This window comes from Seriola lalandi, unplaced genomic scaffold (genome assembly GCF_002814215.2).
Source record: "Seriola lalandi dorsalis isolate HSWRI2012SDOR001 ecotype SW California unplaced genomic scaffold, Sedor1 jcf7180002054544, whole genome shotgun sequence".
Taxonomy (NCBI): Eukaryota; Metazoa; Chordata; class Actinopteri; order Carangiformes; family Carangidae; genus Seriola; species Seriola lalandi.
In genome coordinates, this window is record NW_019525097.1 from 3,044,486 (window position 1) to 3,068,883 (window position 24,398).

At 38.8% G+C, this 24,398-nt stretch overlaps 1 protein-coding gene across 5 annotated transcripts in view; it reads left to right on the forward strand.

Annotated features, from left to right (window-relative positions):
* ryr3 (ryanodine receptor 3) overlaps window positions 1-24,398 on the forward strand; it is a 111,405-nt gene that overhangs the window by 39,280 nt on the left and 47,727 nt on the right. For all 5 annotated transcript variants that reach the window (XM_023415121.2, XM_023415123.2, XM_023415124.2 and 2 more), the window contains 25 exons: window positions 1,104-1,199; window positions 1,371-1,489; window positions 3,108-3,241; window positions 3,471-3,712; window positions 4,869-5,061; window positions 5,635-5,851; window positions 6,589-6,693; window positions 8,541-8,644; window positions 9,170-9,253; window positions 9,465-9,624; window positions 9,834-9,978; window positions 10,271-10,476; window positions 10,778-10,952; window positions 11,527-11,735; window positions 12,108-12,271; window positions 12,509-12,557; window positions 12,674-12,834; window positions 14,214-14,376; window positions 15,448-15,534; window positions 16,206-16,432; window positions 17,498-17,710; window positions 18,528-19,137; window positions 19,674-19,874; window positions 22,203-22,305; window positions 22,651-22,785. In XM_023415121.2, the coding sequence (XP_023270889.1) occupies window positions 1,104-1,199; window positions 1,371-1,489; window positions 3,108-3,241; window positions 3,471-3,712; window positions 4,869-5,061; window positions 5,635-5,851; window positions 6,589-6,693; window positions 8,541-8,644; window positions 9,170-9,253; window positions 9,465-9,624; window positions 9,834-9,978; window positions 10,271-10,476; window positions 10,778-10,952; window positions 11,527-11,735; window positions 12,108-12,271; window positions 12,509-12,557; window positions 12,674-12,834; window positions 14,214-14,376; window positions 15,448-15,534; window positions 16,206-16,432; window positions 17,498-17,710; window positions 18,528-19,137; window positions 19,674-19,874; window positions 22,203-22,305; window positions 22,651-22,785 (4,302 nt within the window). The remainder of the gene's footprint in view (window positions 1-1,103; window positions 1,200-1,370; window positions 1,490-3,107; window positions 3,242-3,470; window positions 3,713-4,868; window positions 5,062-5,634; window positions 5,852-6,588; window positions 6,694-8,540; window positions 8,645-9,169; window positions 9,254-9,464; window positions 9,625-9,833; window positions 9,979-10,270; window positions 10,477-10,777; window positions 10,953-11,526; window positions 11,736-12,107; window positions 12,272-12,508; window positions 12,558-12,673; window positions 12,835-14,213; window positions 14,377-15,447; window positions 15,535-16,205; window positions 16,433-17,497; window positions 17,711-18,527; window positions 19,138-19,673; window positions 19,875-22,202; window positions 22,306-22,650; window positions 22,786-24,398) is intronic.

Sequence of the window (24,398 nt, forward strand, 5' to 3'; positions counted from 1 at the left end):
CTATATTGTATTAGAGATAAACAAACAGTCTGTTTCACCTCTGACCACACCCCTGGGCGTGATTTAGAAGTGTGCTCTTTTGCACCTGTAACCACATCCTCTAGTGATGTCACAGGGTCCTGTAGTACACTGCAGCAAGTTTAACCACAGGGGGTCAGATAAAAAAAAAGATTTTCAGGGGGTGTTAAGTTACTAGTATGTATTATTGCTTAGGCATGTATAAGCAATTACAGATATTTTATATAATTTATTCTATGTGCAGATGAAAAAGTGCATGTTTCGGTCATAGAACCAGCACAGCTTTTTTTAATGAGATAGGTTTCTTGGTCCTGGATTCAAAAGCAAACGGTCTCACATTTGGTTGCCTTCATTAATATGTTGCAAGAATTATTATTACCAAAACCTTTGTCTTCTGTATTGCTTAATGCTGTGTATGCTAATGTAACAATAATTTAGCCTCAGGTTCTCCTCTGTCTCTGACTTTTAATTTCACATGCACATTGTTCACAGTGAACGTTGCCCTTGCCTTGTGCTGTGGCTCTACCCATGCGCTTGTATTGAGAGACAGCTTTCCTGAAAAGGCAGAATTAAAAGATATTCAACACCCATCATTATTCCTTTGGCACAAAGTGCTGTTAAATTGTTTCATGGGCATTATCTGTCTTGTGTCCCTGAATCCTAATGGTGAAAAATGAGATGGTAAAGTAATAAGGAGGCTCCTTAATGTCACCACGGTGTCAGAGAAAGGGCACAAGGAACACACCTCAACTTTTTATAGAGCATAGAGCTCCTGACTTCACTGTGGCTTCAAAGTCTATCACGTTTATTTTCTATTACAAAGACTTCATTACAGTAGGTGTCAGGTGGTTTTCAAAGATTTAATGAATTTTAATATCTACCTGTGGATTAAAGATGTCAGACAATTACTTTATGTTCACTGGAAAATGGTGGACTGCTTTTCATTAAATGTCAAAGTGTCTGCAACATCCATTCCAGTAAGCTGCCTGGATCTGATTTTACACCTCTAATCATATCATTCATGTCTTTGCTAAACCTTGTGTGTATTTTCATTAAACCTTGTAAAATCTTTGTTCTTTTTTCAGCCTCACTGATTCGTGGTAACAGGAACAACTGCACCCAGTTTTCCCGCAACTTGGACTGGTTGATCAGCAAACTGGAGAGATTGGAATCTTCATCAGGTATCATGGGAAACACTTTTCTTCTGATCCTTTTTTGAAAGTTTGGAAAAAGCCCCAAACACTGATAGCATTACACTGAGTGTCAGAAAAAATGCTCAACTGAGGCTAAGATCTTGTCTATTTGATATACATTTGTTCTGATGATAACAAATATTTTGTGTGACCTCTTAGGAATCCTGGAAGTCCTCCACTGTATCTTGGTAGAAAGCCCAGAGGCTCTGAACATCATCCAGAGAGGGCACATTAAATCCATCATCTCTTTGCTCTACAAGCATGGACGCAACCATAAGGTGGGCAGAAATATGAGCGCATAAATATTAGCAAATTGTATATTTCAGACTAAATAGTTACTAACATTAATTTCTATTGTGAGCACATTCAACTCCATGTATAATTATTGATTGTGATAGTGTCATTGTTACCAAGACTAACAATATAGTCAAGTCAATTTTTATTTATATAGAGCCAATAGTGATAGTAGCGGCAGTAACAACAATAGTAATATAAAATGTAATGCTAACAGGCAGTGAGGCTGCATAAAAACAAATTGTTGAATGGATGAAAAAAAGGAGACGCAACTTTGCTAACACTGCCTTCAGTGACAAGAATTTTATAAGTTAAGGTTGGCCTGAAGGTGTTTTCTCACTTGGCTCAGCTTTCATAAATCTTGGCTGCATTTTGACCTTGATGCTAAAGTTGGCATGTTAACATGTGTACAGTTACTATGCACAGGATGTTTGCATGCTAACCCTAGCAGGTTAGATTAACCTAATGCAATAAATGCTGAGTTTTTATCATGCATAGCTCACATATAGTATGGTAACATGTTAAGTGTAACATGCTGACATTTATTAGTAACAGGGTGCTGTTAGTCATTAGGGAAAGCTTGTACCAATTTTGAAGCTTCTGCATCCTGCTGAGATATTTTACTCTAAACCAAATTGTGGGACTCGCAGACAGTTTGAGATTTCCATCTTAAGAGCCGCACTGCTAGCATGGTTAAGAAATGCTAAGCAGGGGAACAGGTGAATTCCAACTTGTTGAACTTCGGGTTTTGCCTTGGTAAATCAAAACATGTCCTACCCAGCTGTAAAATACAAATATCTTGTACAAAGCTTCCTGTGGCACTAGTGATTTCAGCAATGTTTTTGTATGTAAAAGTGTTTTGTAAAATGTAGGGAATTTCATGAGGTTTCTACTTAATTCTAATCCTATTTGAGTGAAATTTTTGTTTTTTATTCTTCTTCAAGTTCAAGTGCAATCCCAGAAGACAAAACAGAATTTGACTGTTAAGCCCACAGTGGCAGACATTAGCTCTTTTCTGGGCCTCCAAATCCTTTTTTCCTTCTCTACTGGGTGATGACAACAAAGCTAAACCCACTACACAGACGCTAGAGCCTGAGAAAGAATTTACATATCAGTTCATAAAACTTCAAATGTTGTTTAAAAGTCGACCTGAAAAGCTGGAACTCTAAAAAGATCCAATGCATTTAAATTTTTATCATGGCTGTGACTGAGGCCTCATATCAAATGATTTATGTTTGTCTTGTGTTTATTGACATTCCAGCCATGTGTTTTACATGCAGCATTAAATGTCACAGACTCTTAATATTTACTCCATAAATTGTACAGGCATGAAAGGGCATTCTCGTAAACAACAGCTGTTGATCATGAGTGACAGGTGGAAGTCTACAGCCCTGTTGACTTGAGAGCACTTTACACAGGTCTCTGCTACAAGACCTGCAACTTTTAGAGAATAGCTCTTGATGTAAATGAGAAATAAGGTCTGAATTTCTATGCTGGGGTTTTTGAATGCACTTGAATCTGTGCAGCACATTTATAAAACAAAAGAAAGCAATAAAAAATGCCTGTCACAATTGTTATCTAATGTTTTTCTCTCTCTTTCAGATTCTGGATGTGTTGTGTTCCCTCTGTGTTTGTAATGGCGTGGCAGTGAGAGCCAATCAGAATCTGATCTGTGACAACCTTCTTCCCAAAAGGGACCTGCTGCTTCAGACTCGACTGGTCAATGATGTTCAGAGGTAACGAAAGTGTTGATACAGCCTCTTGATGATTTTATTCATCAGCTTTGAAATAAGTATGGGCTCAAACATTTTAGACATTTTGAATGGGTTAATGGGAGGAAATATGGGGCCACTATTAGGAAATAAATAAGAAAATGTGCCTTTTTTTAGGTTCAACAGAAAATCCCCTCATAACTTGTCATCTTTGCATCATAACAGTTTCTTCATCCTCTGTTTTCACCTCCAGTATGAGACCAAACATCTTCCTGGGCATGGCTGAAGGTTCAGCTCAGTACAAGAAGTGGTATTTTGAGCTGGTGATCGACCAGGTGGACCACTTTGTCACTGGAGAGCCGACCCATCTGAGGGTGGGTTGGGCCAACACTAAAGGCTACGCTCCGTACCCTGGTGGAGGAGAGGGATGGGGAGGCAATGGCGTCGGGGATGACCTGTACTCCTACAGCTTTGATGGACTTCACCTGTGGTCAGGTAGGCATCTCAGCTTAAATGTTTTACTACTAACTGATTTTAGATACATGACAGAGATTGGAAACTTGGACACAATTGGAGACATATGTACATTTGTGTGTATATATAGAAGTGTCACTGGTCACCAAGTTGGTGTTTGTTGTAGCTCCTTGGGAATTGTAAGGTTTTAGTGGATCTAACTTCATTAAGGCAACTTTTAAAGACCTTTAAAACCTATTTTTTCAATCAGTTTCCTGGCATGAGTGGTGAAGTCCTACATTGGCCCAAGTTAGATCAGTTGTGGTTATTTCACAAGAGAGATTAATGTATGTTGTTTTTTTACACTGGTTTAAAGTAGGTCAGGCTCTGTTCGAAAAGGGTGATATCTCATATTTCCTGGCATAAACCACAGCTAAATCACATTTAGAATCAAAATGCAATGTGACAGTTGTTGTGTTGTATGATTTTGTTACCAGCATTGTCCTGACAGTTGTGATGAAATTGTTGAAATTCTGATTGTAAACTTTATTAAAAAAAAAAAAAAAAAGTAGACTGATGTGCAGCTCTGCAATGAAGCAATTCCCGGTTAGTTTCTGTGTGAAATTCTAAAAGAAAGTCTTAGAAGGACTTTGTCCACTCTCTAGGTTGTTTTTTTCATTCTTCACATACTGAAGGACAAAGTCATAGCACTGACACTGACATAAAGTTCCTACATCCAACCTCCACTTGACACTCCTCTTTGAGTAGTTCCCTCCCCCGTCCTTCACTTCTTCACATACTGTACCTTTCTCTAAGGACTTTGACTCACATGTCTTACATCTTAAGTTGCACTTGAACACTGCAAAGCCCATTCTCTGCCTGCATAAGAGGAAATAACTAGTCAGTAGTATGTACTCATATACCCAGCTGTTAGTTTGGTGTTTCATGCTTAAAGTCCTTTGAATACCCTCTTGTTTCTGCTCTCACCCTGAAAGAATAACTCCATACCTTTCTAAATCTACTGAAAGACCCATCACCTCCCCTCATCCATTTCATGTCATCCCTTTTAAAGCACTTATCACCCATGTCTGCTCCTCTCTCTTGTCCTCGCCCATCATCCTGCCCTACATTCACTATGACTTTGCAGCTCTAACAGCCATCCATCCTCCCTCTATTTTTTCTGCCCGGTGTTGTCCAGGTCGAATCGCAAGGGCCGTGGCCTCCATTAACCAGCACCTGCTGAACTCAGATGATGTGGTCAGCTGCTGTCTGGATTTGGGCGCTCCCAGCATGTCCTTCAGGATCAATGGGCAGCCTGTCCAGGGCATGTTCGAGGACTTCAATACAGACGGATTCTTCTTCCCCGTTGTCAGCTTCTCTGCAGGTGTCAAGTAAGGCTCTGCATTTATAATTAGGAAACAAGATGAAGTGGCATTCCCAACAGAGATGCTCATTTTTATTTTTTTGCTGCAAGTGTTTTTATACTTGAGATGCAATTACAGTTTGTCAGTGTTTTGTGGTTTGCGATATCAAGCAGTGATGTAGTGTTAAATTAAAAGGTTGCTGAATTGACCTCATGGTAGGGATTATCATGAGGCCAAAAACTACCAATAGAAAAAAAATTTAGTAGAAAACTGATCTTTTCTTTAAAAAAAAACAAACAAAAAAAAAAAAAACGCACCTATATTTGTTATACTTTAATCAGATTCATTTTATCTGTTATGAAGTACAAAATGATTTTGTGAATGAAAGATTTATGCCAGCATAAGAAGGTAGATAATCCCTGCCTTTGGGTGGCTTTACTGTAGCTTTGGTATTATGTAATGACACAGGTGTAGAGTGCTGTCTGTTGAAACTGTTTGGGTAGAAAATAAAAGTGCTGGTTTCAAAGTTTATTGAAAAAGTAATTAAAAAGACATTCTTTAAATACCTACAGTTTAGTATTATATAACTTCTCATCCCAGAGTCCGTTTCCTGTTGGGTGGGCGCCATGGAGATTTCAAGTTCCTGCCGCCCGCTGGTTACTCTCCATGCTATGAGGCGCTGTTGCCCAAAGAGAAGATGCATGTGGAGCCTGTGAAGGAGTACAAGAGAGACCACGAGGGGGTCCGTGATCTGCTGGGAACCACCCAGTTCCTCTCTCAGGCTTCCTTCATCCCCACTCCTGTTGATACCACCCAGGTAAGGATAGGATTTATAAATTGTATTTAAAAAAAAAAAAAACAAAAAAAAACATAATGTTAATCAACTGTAGTCTCGCATGGCCAGACCTATCTCCATACTTCGTTATAACGCTGTGCCAGCACTGGAGAATCAAATATAGTCTTAGATATACATTATAGTCAAAACAGTGCAATTGTAGTTACTTGGTGGGCCAGTCTAACCCATAAAGTTCTTACCGTCTCTGTCTGCCTGTCATTTGGGGTGCACATGAGAGCGTGACGTGTGCATTCCAGCAGATAAATTCAGGACGTTGCCTCATCCATGCACTCGCTGTTGCATGGTCTCTCTGCTTAATGTAGATACTAAATTCAAAGAGTTTTAACATTTACCAGTCACATTCAGCATTAATCGTGGTCTGTAATTCAATACTATTGGTGGTCTGCTCCTCCTTAAAGAATAGTTTGAAAAGAAAATTAATCCTGTTATGTTTAAGCCATTAGGTTTCATTTAGTTTATGTTACATGCTGGTTATATAGTATTCAGTGCTGTAGATACTGAGAAGCACAAATGCAGAATAGCTGCATACTCTCTACAGTTAAACAAAGCCAAAATAATGTGATGGTTTGTACAATCCCCAGTAATATAACAATTGCATAGTTAGGAGAAAAAAAATGAGAGTTTTCGTTTGTTGGCCCATTGTCTGTCTTTTTTTTTTTTTTATCATCCAACCATCTGTTTCCCTTCTCTCTCTGCAGATTGTTCTTCCCCCTCACCTGGACAACGTCCGGGACAAGCTGGCAGAAAACATTCATGAACTGTGGGGGATGAACAAGATTGAACTGGGCTGGACCTACGGCAAGGTAAACCTGCTATTCACCATCACTTTCAACACAAAAAACAAACTGGGTGTATTTGGAAATGGTGAGTGACAATGGTAAACTCCAGCCATCTCCAGTAAAATGTGTGTTAATGTGCCATTAACTTGTGTATCTCATAACAGGAATTAGCAGTAAGATGTATTTAAAAACCCAAAGTAATCTTTATGAAGAAGTTGAGAGAGTTTAGTTCTGCTGATGGGTGAAAATGTTTCTTCAGTTTGGGTGGTCTTCCTGCTTTCAGATCAGGCAAAGGAGGAAATAAAGGAAACAAGGAAAAGTAGACCGGAAGGATGGATAGAATGAGGGAAGGAAAGAAATTTTAATGATTTTCACCAAAAAATAGCTGGTTTCTTTCAAAGGTGTTTTCACCTGGACATTATGTTAATGTGTTAAGGTAGTGTGTTTCCAGCTTCTTTCACTCTTGCAGCAAGCACAGCTCAGTAAATGCTTTATGTGATAGAAAGCAGAGAGAAACTTGAAAAAAAAAATGCGAATAAGATGATGATTATACACTTGAGTAGAAAATAGAGGTTTTGTTGCCCAAATTATATTTTTAGAATCCATTCCGCAAAACATCCATATTTAAAATAAACAGAGAGCAGATCTATTAATGGTTAATAAAACAACAAAAAAAATGAAATCTCCAGTGTTTCAGTATGTTTTTTTAAGTTGAAGGTTTGCTTTTTTGATACTAAAAAGCAGCAAAAATATCCCTTTTTGACGACAGTAATGTCAAATGTAGTTAGTACAACGTAAATGATTCTGTTATTATAAAGCTGGTTTGTCAGATGGGAAGTTGCTTAATTTTTATTTGGATGCTCAAACATATTGTTCAGGGTTAGGTAGTTAACTGCAGTTAACATCCAGTACCCCGAAGATGTTTTAATCCCCCGTTTCTACAGTTTCTCTCTAACTCGCCCCAATCACTTCGCTGTCAGTCACTCTTCCTGTTCACTGCAGAACAGACAGACTGTTAGAAGTCTGATCACACACGCTGCCTCTTTTGTACTGTGGTGGTTATCACAGAATCATTTCCCACTGAGGCTGTTGCCATAGCGGCCATTTAACAAAAACTTAATGAGTGTCTCCCTCCACGAGTATGACATCCACATTAATTAACAGTAGGAGAAAACTGTGTTTAAGGGGGGGGGGGGGGGGGGGGTTGCCAGTTTACCAGTTTAACAGCTGCTTGGTATTTAATTTTGCTTTAACAAGCCTTTATCACATGCTGAATCCAAGACAGAAGCCTCTTTGGACAAGTAGCAGATACTTGGCAGACAATGATAATAAAGTTGGATATGGCTTCATTGTTTTCTGTGTGAGTGCACGGCCTTAGTATATATTGCTCATACCTTTTGTGCACCTCAGTTGTATTTAACCTTTGTCAACAGTAGATAGAGCAATATCAGTAAAAGGAGTCACTTGGAGCGTAATGTTAAGAGTCTGGGCGCAGCAGTAAATTTCTCTCAAGTCAACTCTCTCGTACAGACAGCTGAGCCTCTTGCTACTGCGGCTCTCTTCTTTGAGCTTATTCAGGCTTGTCTCGGTTTCATTAAAAAATCAACACCTGAGGCTTGAAGTAGTCCAAGTGGAAAACAAACCAATATGAATCTGCCAACATCCACTGTAAATAGATTCAGCTGCTGTTTCAGTATTTTTATGTTCTGAATATTAAGCCATGCTTAATCATGTTTACCTTTGGGGTGTTGTTGCCTTTAAACCTGTGGCAGTTATGGATAGACAATCTTATAAGAGAAAGAAAAGGAGTCCAGTTGATGTTGTTGTGAGATGAAACATACAGTAAAGATACCTGACTCTTTTCCCTTCAGGTTCGTGATGACAACAAGAGGCAGCACCCTTGCCTTGTGGATTTTACCAAGCTGCCTGAAACTGAAAGGAACTACAACCTGCAGATGTCCAGTGAAACACTTAAGTAAGGCAATGCGGTTTGCTAAATAATCCAATTACCTATTTGTGGAATGGCCCCTGCTCCCTGCAGAATGCAGTGCGAGAGCAGATTAAGGCTAAGATTAAAGCAGAGCTTGTAATGACTTGCATCTTCTGAGTGAAGTCCAGTATTGATTTTTTTTTAAATCTTGGGTCCAACGCTTATTTGAGCCAACTACTGAGTCATCTCACAGTAAAAACATTTGGCTTGGCTCAATAAAGCGATCTCCTGTTACGGTGAGCTTCAATCGGGTATGGAGTTTGTCAATTACATACTACTACCAGCTGCCGTGGATCCACACAGCCAAGACTGACTGCTGTTCAGAGTGTTACTGTATCGATTCACTGCGATTTATCAGTGACTAATGACCTGTGTTAAAAATGTAGCAGTCTCTCAATGGATTTTGCTGGTGATGAAACATAGTCATCTAACAAAGTGTAATGGGGCTTGAGTATTGATGTCATTATGTCTTTATCTCGCTTTCGTTTCATACTTCTCTTTTTTCCTCAGGACCCTCTTGGCACTGGGATGCCATGTTGCCCAGGTCAATGTTCACGCTGAGGAGGATCTGAAGAAAATCAAACTACCCAAAGAGTACGACATCCTGCTAAAAGTTTATTTCATCATAACACTACCTGCATATCTTATCATTTCTTAAATTACAATGGTGCAAAGCTAAAGAAAAATGACATTTACAGAATATATAGTATGTGACCAAATAAAAGTCTTGTTGAAACAGTGTAGATATTGCAATGCTGTGCCGTCATCTTCATCCTGTGGAATTGTCATGTTATGTTGTCTGCAGCTACATGATGTCTAATGGATATAAGCCTGCGCCACTGGACCTCTCTGATGTGAAACTGAACGCAGGTCAGGAGGTTCTAGTTGATAAACTGGCCGAGAATGCACACAACGTGTGGGCCAAAGACAGAATTAAACAAGGATGGACCTATGGCATCCAGCAGGTAAATGTAATTTTTCTCCCCAAGGAAGGAACTGGCTTTAGATTTGAAAATAAAATGAACTATTACACTAACAGTTACAATAAATGACAATCCACAATGAAAACCTCAGCTAGATTGCTTTACTTCTTTTATTTGTACCTACGTAATTGTGTATATTCTATTAACATATTTACTTTCTTGAATTATTATCTTTTCTTGGTTTGGGTCAGGATTTGAAGAGCAGACGTAACCCTCGCTTGGTGCCATATGCTTTATTGGACGAACGTACTAAGAAATCTAACAGAGACAGTCTGAGAGAGGCCATCAGGACCATGGTTGGATATGGATATGACATCGACCCCCCAGACCAGGAGGGTGAGACCCTGCTGTTGACACTACTGCCACATAAACTTATTAACTCCTAGTTTAAGTTTGGCTAATAGATAATTTGATATGAAATGCTCGGACACATCAACACTACATCCTTAGTAAGTCATAGTTATTGCAATACATATTTTTTTCAACTTTAAAATGAGCACACAAATCCTGAACCCTCCTCACCTCTGCTTATTTGGTCAGTCATTGTATAACTTACTGTTGGAAATATCAGTACATGTGTGTCGATCATGGTAAAGCCTCATTTTTTCCTGTTTCTCCATGGCCACAGCCGTCCATATGATGGATGATCAGAGCATCGAGACCATTCGCTTCTTCCGTGTGGAGCAGACATATGCAGTGAAAACAGGGAAGTGGTACTTTGAGTTTGAGTCCCTGACTGGAGGTGATATGAAGGTTGGCTGGGCCAGACCGGGCTGCAGACCTGACGTGGAACTGGGAGTGGATGACCAAGCCTTTGTTTTTGATGGATACAGGGTAAACCAAATCGTAATTTTTTTTAAGATGACTAACAACAAGTTATTTGAAAGATTTTGGCTTTTCAAGGACTCAATTATAATTTTTATGTAATGTAAAATATGGAAGTTAAGTACAAATTAGGAATCCAATCATCCAAACACATTCAAACACAGTATATGTATCTATACTGATAGAACTGATCAATACCTATTCAAACAGTAACAGAAGTGCATGAAGTAATGCACGTAATGTGAAAAATTAGATTACCGTTGTTTTCATAATTTTGCTTGCTGCTACAAATTTGCTTTTTATTTTTAAGGGTCGACGTATGCATGCAGGCAGCCGCTACTTTGGACATCCTTGGAAAAAGGGCGACGTGGTTGGTTGCATGATCAACATGGAGGACAAATCCATGATTTTCACCCTGAACGGAGAGCTCCTGATCACCAACAAGGGCTCTGAGCTTTGCTTTGCTGACTTTGAGACAGAGGACGGTGAGGGCTCCATTCTCATGAGTTTTAGTGTTAATTCATTAATTTATTCTTTGCGTGTTTCCACCACAGTGTCTCCAGAGGTGTGACTGGGCTTGTTTGGCAGTAAGCATGAGGCAAAAGAAAAAAAAGTACTAAATGCTAATGATTATACAATTTAATGAAGTCCGTCCCATTACTCTGCAAATGAACCATCCCTCAGGATAAGACAGTCACACAGGAACAAAGTTAAGTCATTAAAATTAATTGTTATAGTTTATGTGTGATGGATTCTGCTGTATAGACAGTTTTCAGACTGTGCTTACATACATGACTGTGCACTGAAAGCAGTCCGTGAAGTCAACAGACTAATTAAATGTAGATCTTGAGGGCAAACAGATAAATCACATTGTTGTTGCTGTAGGTAAACATCTGAGTTAATTTTGAATTAAAAGTGCAGAGAGGTGCAGGTTTGATGACTGTCTGATATGCCACACTTCAGAGAAGATATAGACATTTATTAAGCACAGGTGTGTAATATTTGCCGTTCATTTCCTGGTAAGTGGCAAACCCAAGAATGTCCCTTACCTCTTCCCAGGTTTCATCCCTGTGTGCAGTCTGGGGATGTCTCAGATCGGCCGGATGAACCTGGGCAAGGATGCCAATACTTTCAAGTACTACACCATGTGTGGTCTGCAGGAAGGCTTTGAGCCCTTTGCTGTCAACATGAACAGAGAGATCACCATGTGGTTCAGCAAGCGCCTCCCCACCTTTGTCAACATACCCCAGGACCACATGCATGTTGAGGTAAAGTATTTCCAATATCATAATTTTTGGGTCAGCTGACTATCAAGGCTGCATGTTAACAGCATCATCTGGCGTAGTGGCTAAGATGCTTACAGTTTCACTGAAACATCCCTGGTTCAATTACAACTGGGGACCTTTATTGCATGTCATATCCATTTCTCTTTCTCTTTATATTCACTGTATTTATCAACACTGTAAACTGTCAAGTAGCCTTCATAAAGTAACAGTAGTATGGCTATTTTCCAGCTTTTAATCTATGCATGCCAATGTATCTGTAATGAACAGTGCAGCTGGGGTTGATGGACACATTGGTGGTGTGTGTTGCTTCTCTCCTTTGGGTTTTGGTTCGCCCCGACTCACTTAATTCCTCAGGTGACAAGGATCGATGGAACGGTGGACAGCCCTCCCTGCCTCAAGGTCACCCACAAGACGTTTGGCACCCAGAACAGCAACAACGACATGGTGTACTGTAGACTGAGCATGCCTGTAGAGTTCTACTCTGCAGACAAGTTACTGGAGGAATCACTGAAACTCAGGTCAGACATCAGTGCGACATTGTATTAGCAGTGGGAGTGATGCAAATGAAAATTTAATTATGGAGGAACAGCAGTGGAATTGTTTTCCTGGACAATGACTGTTCTAGTAGCAATGTTATATTGATAAATTTGATCATTTAGACACAATTTGCACTTATTTGGTCCGCCTGCAATACAAAAAATTAAGATGAAATTTTGTTGCTCTACAAACCTGCTGCTGTGTTTTTGTTTCTGCAGCCATCCTCCAAAAGAAGATGGAACTATGGACTATGGAAGCATCACAACTGTAAATCAACTCAAATTTTCAAAGATATGCATGACATCTGAAAAAAATTGTTATGAATGGCTCTGTTCAATGAGAGTAACCAGTTGTACTCTGTGTCCCCCTTTTTTTAATGGCAGTACTACCACTCAGTTAGAGTGTTTGCTGGACAGGACCCTGCCTCGGTGTGGGTGGGCTGGGTCACACCAGACTATCACTACCACAGCAAGAACTTCGGCCTCAGCAAGACGCGAACAGTCACCGTCACCCTGGGAGATGAGAGGGGCCGAGTCCATGAGAGGCAAGTTCCCTTTTATTTATTTATTTATTTATTTATTTATTTATTTATTTATTTTAAGAGAAGTGTGGTCAGCAGATTTGCTTTGTTCTCTAAGGAAATCAGGGAATACAAGGGAATTTAATGTGCCACCTTTATCGTGATTTAGAGAAGGTCAAATAATATGGGTTAAGGGTCGCAGTGTGACTCTTTTTTTGTACAGAACCCCTAAGGACGCTGTGAATATGTGTTTTCAGAAATGGATTTCCTTGTGATACTTTGTTGTTTTCTCACAGTACCTTCTCCATTCCCTTGCATCACTTCTTGCTTTCTCTCTGCAACACTTTTCCTGTTGTCTTAGTGTGCTTAAGGCAAAGTTTGAAATAAAACTTATTAAGCTGACTCTTTATATCAGGATAGCGCTGGGTGTTGCAAAAGAATGTAATAATCTGAGACATGTATTAATGGCTATGTGGTAGTATTGTGAGGGAATCCAATTTGGGCTGCACAGAAACACAGAAACTATTGCAAGAAAAGGCAAAGATTTTTTGGAAATTATTCTTGTTGTTTTTCTTCTTCCTGTTCTTTTTCTTTCTTTTTCTTGTTTGGTATTTCACAGACTCTGCAATAAGCGAATTACTGTAAATGAACAAAACATTGCTAATCTTAAAAATTTGAATCATGGTTTTATGTTCAGATTGATCATCTGCATTGTTGTTAATTCAGTGAAATTAATACAAGTGTTCCCGATTGATGATATAATTATTGCCTTCTATTGCATTGGTAAGACTTCATGTATAAAAAGAGCAATCTCCCTCTGAACATGCATTTGATATTACAAGAACAAAAGAAAATCAAGCATTTTTATGAAAAAGAATGAAGTCCAAGCCCTGTTTTTCCATTGTGGTGCTTGATGTGAAGATAGAAAGATATGCAGGACTTCAGATTACCTGGCAAATTATACAACCAAGAAAACAGGTCAATTAATACCTATATTATCATTAAAATCACTTCAAGTGAAACGTTCAATAAATAAATAAATAAGTAATGTCAAAATATTGCTTAAACGTAAATTTAAATTACGTAAACTTAGTTTTATAAGAGTGGTAAAGTTATGTTTCCAGATTTCCTATGAGCCATAATTTGACCTTAGCACAACAAAGACAAGACATGACATATCTTTTTTTTATCAGCCAGTCTCCGTCCTCCTTCAGTATTCAGTAGAGTAAATGCAGAAGAGAAGCCTCCGGGTGTGACAGAATGAATATGAATGAGGCAAGAGTCACAAGTCAACACAGATCGATGAATGTGGCACATAATGAAAAGATATTGTTGTCCTGTGGATCCTCACATTCACATGGATTTATGCACGCCAGGTTTATTTTCTACTTGTTTTGCTGCAGTGTCCAGAGGAGTAACTGCTACATGGTGTGTGGAGCAGACGCCGTTGGCCCGTCTTCCTCCAACCGCTCCAACTCTGACCTGGAGATCGGCTGTTTGATTGACCTTGCCACCGGCCTTGTCTCCTTCACTGCCAACGGAAAGGAGCTACCCACAACATATCAGGTAAATAAGAATAACAAAGCACAGTAGTGGGGCACAGAGGACTCAGACACAAGGGCAGTCTAGCTTATAAACTTATGTATGTGCATGTCATTATTGTGTTATTTTGTATGCCAACTGTAAGATGGTGTAGAGTTTTTCTTTTCCAATCCATCTGAAAAGCAAAAAGAAAAGGACTGGATTATTTCTCCGCAAGACTTGGCTCCATAACTATTACATTTAGAGACAGAGGACTTTAGAGTGTTTTTGTTCTAATAAATCATTTGGATAGATGGCTCTCGCTCATATATATTTGTATTGTCTGCACGCACTGAAAATATATTCCCCTCTGTCTTCCTTTTGAGGTAACGTAAACAAATTTGCACTGCAGTAAATTAGACCTGCAGAAAGGCAGCTAGGAAATTATACAGCTGAATTCTCCCTTTTTTCAATATCAGAGTCATAACAAAGATAGACATCTGCTCAGTAATCTTTGTCTCGCCTCGCTGATTTCAGGTTTTTAACGCTTGGTATTGAACCTGACTAGACATCAAAATGATTCCTTGAGAAGCTTCTATCAACCAAGTCTTGTTCTGTTCTTATTGTCTCCTTTTCATTCCTTGATTTAGTCGTGAATTGGCATTTTTTATAAGAAAAGCCCTCTGAGGAGATCAAGAGGCTTTTACCCTGATGAAAAGCTTCTTGTCCTGTAACCACATTAAAGCGCTGGTTGTATTTTCCTCTCATTGTATTTATCTTTTGTCTGTGATTGGTGTCAATACACCAAATCATACTCATTGAACTGGCATTTAAAACAGCAGATAATCCATGGGCTTAGACGTTAAATGCCTTCTGACATTTGTCAAATTTGCCAATTTGAGTATCAAGGCTGCATTAAAGAAAATACCATTATCCCAGATTTCACAAAGGCTTCAATTCAGGAAGGATTAGACTATTACTATCCATCATGCAGTGTTGCAGCACTTTTTTGTTTTCTTTTGGTAGATTTTTAAATGCTATGAACTGACTGTGAACATAAACTGATTTGAGTAAGTGCATGATGTGGATGTTGAACTTTGCTTTGTCTATTTTCAGGTGGAACCAAATACCAAGCTCTTCCCATCTGTGTTTGTACGCCCCACCAGTGCAAACCTCTTCCAGTTTGAATTTGTCAAGATCAAGGTGTGTTTTTCTTTTTTCTTAATCTTAACATTAAGCATGATGTGCTGTATAGTAGTGTAGTTTTACACATATTTAATCAGTCTCTTAAGCACTCACTCTTAACTTATTCCATAACCATAGCCTTACACTTCACTTGCCTCAAAGGGGTCAATAGCTCAGCATAATATGCAGAACAAGCATGGGGCTTCTTTTTATTTATTTAATAATTTTTTTTTATGTCACACATCCTCAATAGTCACACGCTGGTTAGCAGACCCTCATTTTGACTCCTTGACCCATATAGGAGGTTTTTGCGATCATTAATTGAGTATTAAGCTCCATCTGCACTGGGAATAGTAGTGGGTGTAATGAGACTGTGATAGAAGTGCATGTTCTTTTTTATATATAAACTACTTGGGACGATACGAGGATAAAATTTGTGAATGAAATATTAATGAAGTTAAACTTCATTATTCTGTTCAAGCATCCCTCAGGGTCCTCAAACCTGATACTGAAGGCACCACATATTTTAATCACTTAGAAATTATTTAAGAGTCAAAGTGTTAATTCCAGCAAGAAGAATATTACAACGGGAAGCCCATGCTCCATCCACAGGTTAATATTGTTTGCCTTGAATTAATATGATCTATTCTCTCTACTCTCTATTTCTCTTCCTCTCCTTCTCTTCCCAGGATGCCATGCCGCTCTCATCAGCCATATTCAAGAGCGAGCAGAGGAACCCGGTGCCACAGTGCCCGCCACGACTGGACGTGCAGACAATCGTGGCCGTGCTGTGGAGCCGAATGCCAAACACCTTCCTCACTGTAGAGACAGCTCGGGTCAGCGAGAGGCATGGCTGGGTGGTCCAGTGTCTGGAGCAGCTGCAGATCATGGCTGTTCATATACCTGAGGAGAACAGGTCGGAACATGGATGGATTTGAGCTTTTAATATACAAACACATACCTCTAAGATTCAGACTTTTGACTTGTTCTTTCCTACGCTGTTATCCTGTGCTTGCATTATCTGGAAAAAAGTTATTGGTCAGCAGTGTGGGATCCAAGAGGGCTGTCTTGCTGCTCTTATAATTATGATTAACAAGTGGTGTGAACATCTCATGCACATTACTAAATGAAAAGCAATCCATTAAATACCTTGGTAATTAATTACAATATGCAACACAATCATTAAGATGATTACTAGTCTCCCTGGTGCTGTAAGTGCAAGTGTTGTCAGTAAATAAATTTCCTCTCTTGCTTCCAGTTGCCAATGTGAAATCTGACCTGTGTCACACAAAACATAAAACAATGTGATTCTTGATCTTATTTATTCATGGTCTGGTTATGTCCTGTAATTTGTTGGATAATGTAATTACCTCATTAACTCAAAATTAATGTTGTCAAGATTTGTTGCTATTTATTGTGATGTTAAAAGTTGAGAAACGACAACTTTTATCTGTTTGATGAGTAGATGTGTTTAGGAGCACTCTATACCAAAATTGAGGGCATAAATTACAACAACAATCTCAACCATTGTGTAATCCAGTGTAGTGTAATTTTATATATCATGATATCAATATATATCATGAAATAGTAAATTATGTGGAATCAAGATTGTTCTGTTAATGGATGAATTTACAACATGGGAATGTTTTGCTTTTGTCTATTTTAGTGAATTAAATACCTGCCAAATCAAGACTTTGTAACATTGTTGCACAAATCTTACTGCTCACAATGATTAACAGCATTTCCCAAAATTGCCTAATGCACAGAGAGACAGTACAAAGGAGAGTTACCATCACATAAAAGCTATAGTCTGATGGTGAACACATTCATAGCATTCCACGGCTTATACACCATATTGCCTAGTTCCTTTAGTAAATACCGTTGTAATAGTATTGAAATTTAAGTTTGCCTGCTAGTATTTACTGTGTAAATAACCCCCTTGCTTCCCCATTATCTCATTCTTTCCATGTCTTTCTTCCAGGTGTTTGGATATCCTGGAGTTATCAGAGCATGAAGACCTGAGGAAGTTCCACTACCACACGCTGAAGCTGTACTGTGCCCTCTGTGCCCTGGGAAACACTCGTGTAGCTCACGCCCTCTGCAGCCACTTGGACCAATCACAGCTCCTCTACACCATCGACAACCAGTACCTCTCTGGCATGCTCAGAGAGGGCTTCTACAATGTTCTCATCAGGTGTGTTAGTTGCACTGCCAGTTACTTTTTTGGGGAAAATTATCTTATTTATCTACATTTCATTTATGGATGAGTAGAAAATGTAGTGGTAAAAATAATAAATGCAGCCGTTAGTGATACAAAAAAAAGCTTACACTGCTGCAAGTGATTCATATTTGACAACCTCCACTTTCATGCACAGAAAAGAGAATAAGGTCGGCAATATCTTTACTCATCAAATAATCTAATGATGAACTATGATAGCATTATTATAATACCAACTCCATCACAATTTACTGTTAAAGTGATTGAGTGGCACATAGGACCATAAAGTAAATTTGTCATATAAATCTTAATAACCCCTCTGTGATGTATTTGTAGTGAATGCTAATACATTCTCAAGTTAACTACACATGGACATAACTGGGCTAAATCATACATTATGAATGTCACCTGGTACTTTGAATACATAGCGTTTACCTCCATTATCACTGAATATGCACTTTTAAGTGGAGAATGTTAACATCTCTGTGGGTGGAGAGTTTTGTTTCCAAATTGTGATTAAAGGCCACAAAGAATTTGAGAACTCAGCATCTCAGCAGCTAGTCGGGTAATCGCTGAGTCATGAGTATTGATCAACAACCCTGTCAGTATATTATGGTAATTTTGTGAAGCAGGGCTGCAGAAATCTTACTAATTGCACATTTATACCACTTAGGGAAGATTATTTTTAAACCTAAATCTAGAGTGCTGAATGTTTTTTTTTCTTGAAACGTATAATGGCCAAGGAGCGGAAGATGTATGTAATGATTGAACTTATTCTTCTTCTCATTGCCAGCATCCATCTTGAGACTGCAAAGGAGGCTCGCCTAATGATGAACAACGAGTTCATCATCCCTGTGACAGAGGAGACGCGCTCCATCAAGCTATTCCCAGACGAGTCCAAGCGGCACTCACTGCCTGGAGTGGGACTGAGCACTTCCCTCAAACCTCGGGTCAACTTCTCCCCTGTCGGCATCATCAACACCAAACGCCACCAGTATCTCTACAGCCCTCAGATCCCTCTAGTCATCCTGAAAGAGAAAGCCATCAGCATGCTCACTGAGGCTGTGCAGGGCGGAGGCTTACACATCCGAGACCCAGTAGGTGGAAGCGCCGAGTACCAGTTCGTCCCCATTCTGAAGCTGATCGGAACGCTGTTAATTATGGGCGTCCTAACCAGCGAGGAGGTAAGGCTGATTCTCCTCCTGATTGACCCCAACGTGTTCGGAGAAGCCACTGAGGGTGAGGAAGGGAAGGCGGATGAGGTGGCCGAGGCGGGGGAGAAGGAGGAGGTGAGCAAGAATGAAGAGAAGGCCGTGGAGGCGGGAGAAGAGGAGACCAAGGAGAGTAAACCGCCAGCTAAAGGTCTGCTGGAGAAGTCACTGCCCGAGTCTGTCAAACGCCAGGTGATGAAAATGATCATGAAAACATTCACATGTTTCAGTGATTTTGAACATGACATTGAAGAGTTGCATAAAAAATAAAAGGTCCATCACTTATCTGCCAGGGTTTTAATTAAATTTTAATTTTACGCATCTTATTTTCCAGCATTCGATTCGGTACAGTAGTTCCTCATTTGTCAGTAGTTTGAAGCTTTTATGATTTATCTCATACTGAGAAGTGACTAAATAACTGCAAAGCAAGGCAGTGACTGAATACTAATGTTCCCGTTAATGACAAAAAGTTCACAATGCTGTTAAGATTAAAAGTTGATAAAAACAACTTGTATGACGGATGTACATCTCTTGGAAATTGCAATAATATGTGAGGTTTCTTTGAAGTCAAAAAAACTTATAATAAGTTTATATGAAAAGAATCATTCAAAACCCACATTAAATAATACAGACACAGAGAGAAAGAGAAACTTTTAATTCTTATTCTGCATTCCTGCTGAATTCATCTCTTTGAATGGATTTCATGAATAGGTTTCTGTTCTTTTCAGATGTGTGAGCTGCTGCATTACTTCTGTGACTGTGAGCTGAAGCACCGCATCGAGTCCATCGTCTCGTTCTCTGACAGCTTTGTGTCCAAGCTGCAATTCAACCAGAAGTTCCGTTACAATGAGCTGATGCAGGCACTCAACATGTCTGCCGCTGTCACTGCCAAGAAGACCAAAGAGTTTCGTTCCCCCCCGCAGGAACAGGTACAATTACTGCAGTGGACCAAAAAAGCAAATAAGAAATTGTTTACATCCCGTTTGAGATGTAGTTAATGTTCTGTAACATATTATTTTAAGGCAAAACCCCAGAATGAACAGTCGACCCTTAGGGTGAAAGAAAATCAATTACCTTGACTGGAAAAATCAGCGACAGCAACTGGAACATGAGCTTTTGAAGGTTTTGTAGTTGTGGCTTTTTAGTTTTCAGTTGTTCCTTAACTTTATTTTCAGCTGGTATACCAAAAAGTAAATTTCGCCATATGTGATACTAAATTGAACTTGGAGTGAATTAGCTGTGCAGTGAGAGTTAAACAGCTGGCAATTAGGAGTAGGAAATTGTTATTAGACCCAAAGGGGAAATTTACAGTATGCTTTGTTCAACTTCTCTCTTTTTTAAAAAAAATTAAACATTTTACAGCTTGGTGCATTGTGAAAAACTGCAGAAACAGCATCAATCCATCAAATCTATAGCTCAGCCCTTAAACTGTTTGCAATGGTTGGTGCAGGTTGTTGAAGAAAACAGAATATAATAATAAGCAAACCAGAACAGAAACGCAAAGTCAAAAATACCAGTTTGACCAGAGTATAGATGCTGCTCGGAAACCTAAATCAAACCAGCAGACTGTGCTATCTGAACATTTCAGACCAAAATATCCCCCTGAGGGTTCGCTCGCTCTCACAGCAGATGTTGAAGCAATTGGCCCTTTAACTCTAAAGAGGTCAGACTCAGGTTTCTTTGTGCTGTGCCATCTGGGCAACGGTCAGTCCAGGGACAGACAGGACTGTGTAACCCTTATTGTTTATTTGGATCCTCCTAATGTTGTTACTCTGGTAACAACTAATGAACTAATGTTGTTACTCCGGTAACAAATAATGTACCCTTCAGAAGGTCCTTAACTTGGGATTGTAATAATTTGCATTTTTGGGACCAATAAAAGAACAGCAGTTTGACAGTATTATGTGTAGCGCAATGGATACTGGACTTTTGACACTGATAATAATATTGATATTTCAAAAATCCAATAACGATGTAAAACATTGTTATTATTATTATTATTATTATTATTATTATTATTATTAAAATAAAAAATCAAAACTAACTTGGCATTTTTCCACAGTTTCTTGTTACCTAACAGCTGACATGAACACTGATAGGACATATCATCAATAAGCTAATATGAGCAGAACCCAACTCGTGTTCATCTTAACATTTTACTGTTTGATGATCAAAACTTTAAAATCTCTTTTTGGTTTCTTTCCATCTAAAATATAATAAGCATTGATAGAAGCAGCGGAAATATTTGTTGAGACCCTTTGATAAGTTTTGGATCCTGCTGCTCAGTTAATCAGAATAATACAAACTAAAGCGCATAAACAGGCCTCAGTTGTACCTTTCCTTACACCACATGCTTTCAGTGTTTTTCAGCTCAGTGTGTAATAATTGTACAGAGCCAGGGGCTCAGATCAGTGTACCTAATGAGTAGACTCCATTTAACAGCCATTTATCTTTTCAGTGTGTCTTAGAGCCATAGTAGAGAGAAAGAAAAAGGTACAACATTATTCTTCCTGCCCAGTAGCGACAAAGTCGCACTCGTTTCTTTTCGGTTTGTGGGCAGATTACGTGTTTATGTGGTGAGCAAAGCTCTTGCACACAACACAGAAGCAAGTTGAGATCTATATGACTGCAAAGCTTTCATGTGCATATTGTTTTTTTGCACCCCCATCCCCCCCACCAGCTACACTCCCTGAAAAATAGGCAGTAGTGGTCAGCAGCAGGTGTTCTGTGTAGGCAACATTCCCCTAGATCGCTGTATGTTCCTCCCATGGTTTATTAAAAAGCAGTGACGGAAATAGACATCAGAGTAGCCTAAACTGGTCACTGCATTTACTTAGCCTGAGGAAGCATCTCATTTATATTTAGTGTTTTATAGTTAGCTTGTGACACACAGCAGATTTGCTGCTGTTTAGGATACTTAATCATTAAAAATTATATTTCTAAGTTTATGATCAAGAATTACTTTAAAGTTTTTATTTTGTGCTTATCACTAGACTTAATGAGAAACACTTCAGACCAGACTGGAGACCACATGAGTTATTCTTCTGTTGAGTGCAACTCCAAATAATAATGTTGCTGTCCTTTCTGCCTTTTTGCTATGCTATCTTTCTTTTATTCATTCTTTCGCAGCCTTGTGTGAGAGATTATTTTGCCCTTCTCTCCCTTCTCCCTTGTGCCTCTAAAACAAATTTGTTGTATTCACTCCCCCCGGTCTTAGCTCTTCTCATCTTATTGTTTTGTTTGTCTGTTTCCTGCAGATCAACATACTGTTGAATTTCAGTGCAGGGGAGGACTGCCCCTGTCCCGAGGAGATCCAGGATGAACTCTGCTCCTTCCATGAAGAATTGCGACTGCACTGTGGTACACATATTTTTGATTTCAGTTGATAATCATGCTTTCTACTTCGTATTACGTATTTTCTCATACAAACTGATTCAGCTCCAACATGTTTCCTCCTGACCTATGACCAGAAAAAAACAAAGCAGTAGTTTTTGAGATGTGATTTTAAAATCATAAGCACTCAACATATGTTTAGAGTGAAATAGATCCTAACAGTCAACATACTGGTGTCTAAAATTGCTACACTTGGCTACACTTTTTAATACATTTGCACTTTAAAGCCAGTACACCTCACTGTGTCCACATTTAAGCTCTTGATGCGAAATCTTAAAATAATGTTTGACAGAAAAGAGTTTCTCCTTGCAGGAATTCCAGTTGAGGAGGAAGAGGAAGAGCAGGACACTTCAATAAAAGGCCGTCTCCTTGCTCTACTCTACAAGATCAAGGGTCCACCTCAGAAGACAGAGGAGGAGCCCACAGAGACTGAACAGGCTGCTCCTAGTGAGTAACTTTAAAAAGCAAAGAGGAAAATGGTGTAGTAACCTGAAAATATACTTAAAAGTTAGGAGGAATACACAACGCAGAGACAGATGACTATGTGTAGTATATAACACGTGAACAGAAGGCATTGTACGAGTTGACGGTCAAACCACATGAGAACATTCAACATGTCACAATATTTAACCCCTATGTTATAAAGGAAAGATAAGTCAAAATTAATTCATGCATGTAGCAATAGTTGAAGTCTTAACTTTAATCAGTTCAACCCACTTACGCATGATTTTTGTGCAGCTGCCATTATCAAATCAATCAGTCTGTATTTCAAGGTTTGATGGAAAGACAGTAAGCCATAACATTTTCTAAAACATTTTACCTTTCTTTGAAACTTTCATTAAGCATCACATTGTTATTGCAAAACCTCAAAATAATTCCAGACTTCTTCATCATAAGTGAGATATAGGACATAAGACATTGCTGGGCTACAAGTTCTTTGCTTCAGTCTGGGGTCAGTGGTTTCAATATTCTTCCCTGCTGCCCTTTGCTGAAAGCCTGGTTGTTCTGTACCAAATAATAGAAGACTAATGGACAGTCTTTGCAAGGACTCTTTGCTATAAATTTTAATGCATTACTCCAGCCTCCCACACCTAGCCTGCATTATTGAAAAGCTTTATAAGTGGACAGATGATGTGATTGAAGATGATTCTGATAGACATGCATTCTCTACATTATATTAAGATCATATTGAAATGGGTATAATACATGCTGTGCGAGGAAACAAGCTGCTCTTCTTTCATGTAAATGTTATATTAATGAATCATCTGAAAACTGACTCAAAATACCCCAAACTTTGGAATGAAATTAATTACTTGCAGTTCATCATTTAGCATAAAAAACATAGAGAAGCCACTAATTCCCCACTTCTGCTTATTAATGTTTGACAATGTAGATTTAATTTAAAATAAACAAGTTTTGTTCCTAAAGATACAAAAACAAGCAGTCTTATCTCAATAGACAGAGTTTTGTGGGGTGTAAAAGAACCCTGTGGCAGGATGATTGAATAAAGAATAGTGCCTTAATTTTAAGAGTTAATGGAATTACATAAATGCTAATACAATTGTTAATCCTCAAATTGGTCGACTGTTCATTTCCAGTGGAGTAGTTCCATGTTTGGTCTACTGATAACATACCTCTCATGGTTTTTGATCTTTTAAGTCTTTCGATGACTGAGCAGCTCACGTCCACTATTTAAATACCAGATGTTCAAACAATTAATTTAAATTGATTTTGGGGTGCATGATTAAATTTTGTTGTAATGGAGGTGTGTTTTTTTTTTTTTTTTACTCTTGGTGCCCACCATGTAGTGCTCAGGAATAATCCTTTGTTTTTTTTACTCCTATATCATGTTGCCTTACTTCAGATACACTGACTGCATCTTAATAGAATTTATAAAAAAAAAAATTGAACAAAAGCGAATGGGAGCTTTGATAGTATTTTTGGTGTTTGACCTTCGCTGAAAACTGAGTTTGGAGCAGCTACGAAAGATTTTTAGAAAGAACACCATGTGTGTGGTCATTTGCAGATTAGCCTGCAGGTTTTTTTTTTTTTTTTTTGTG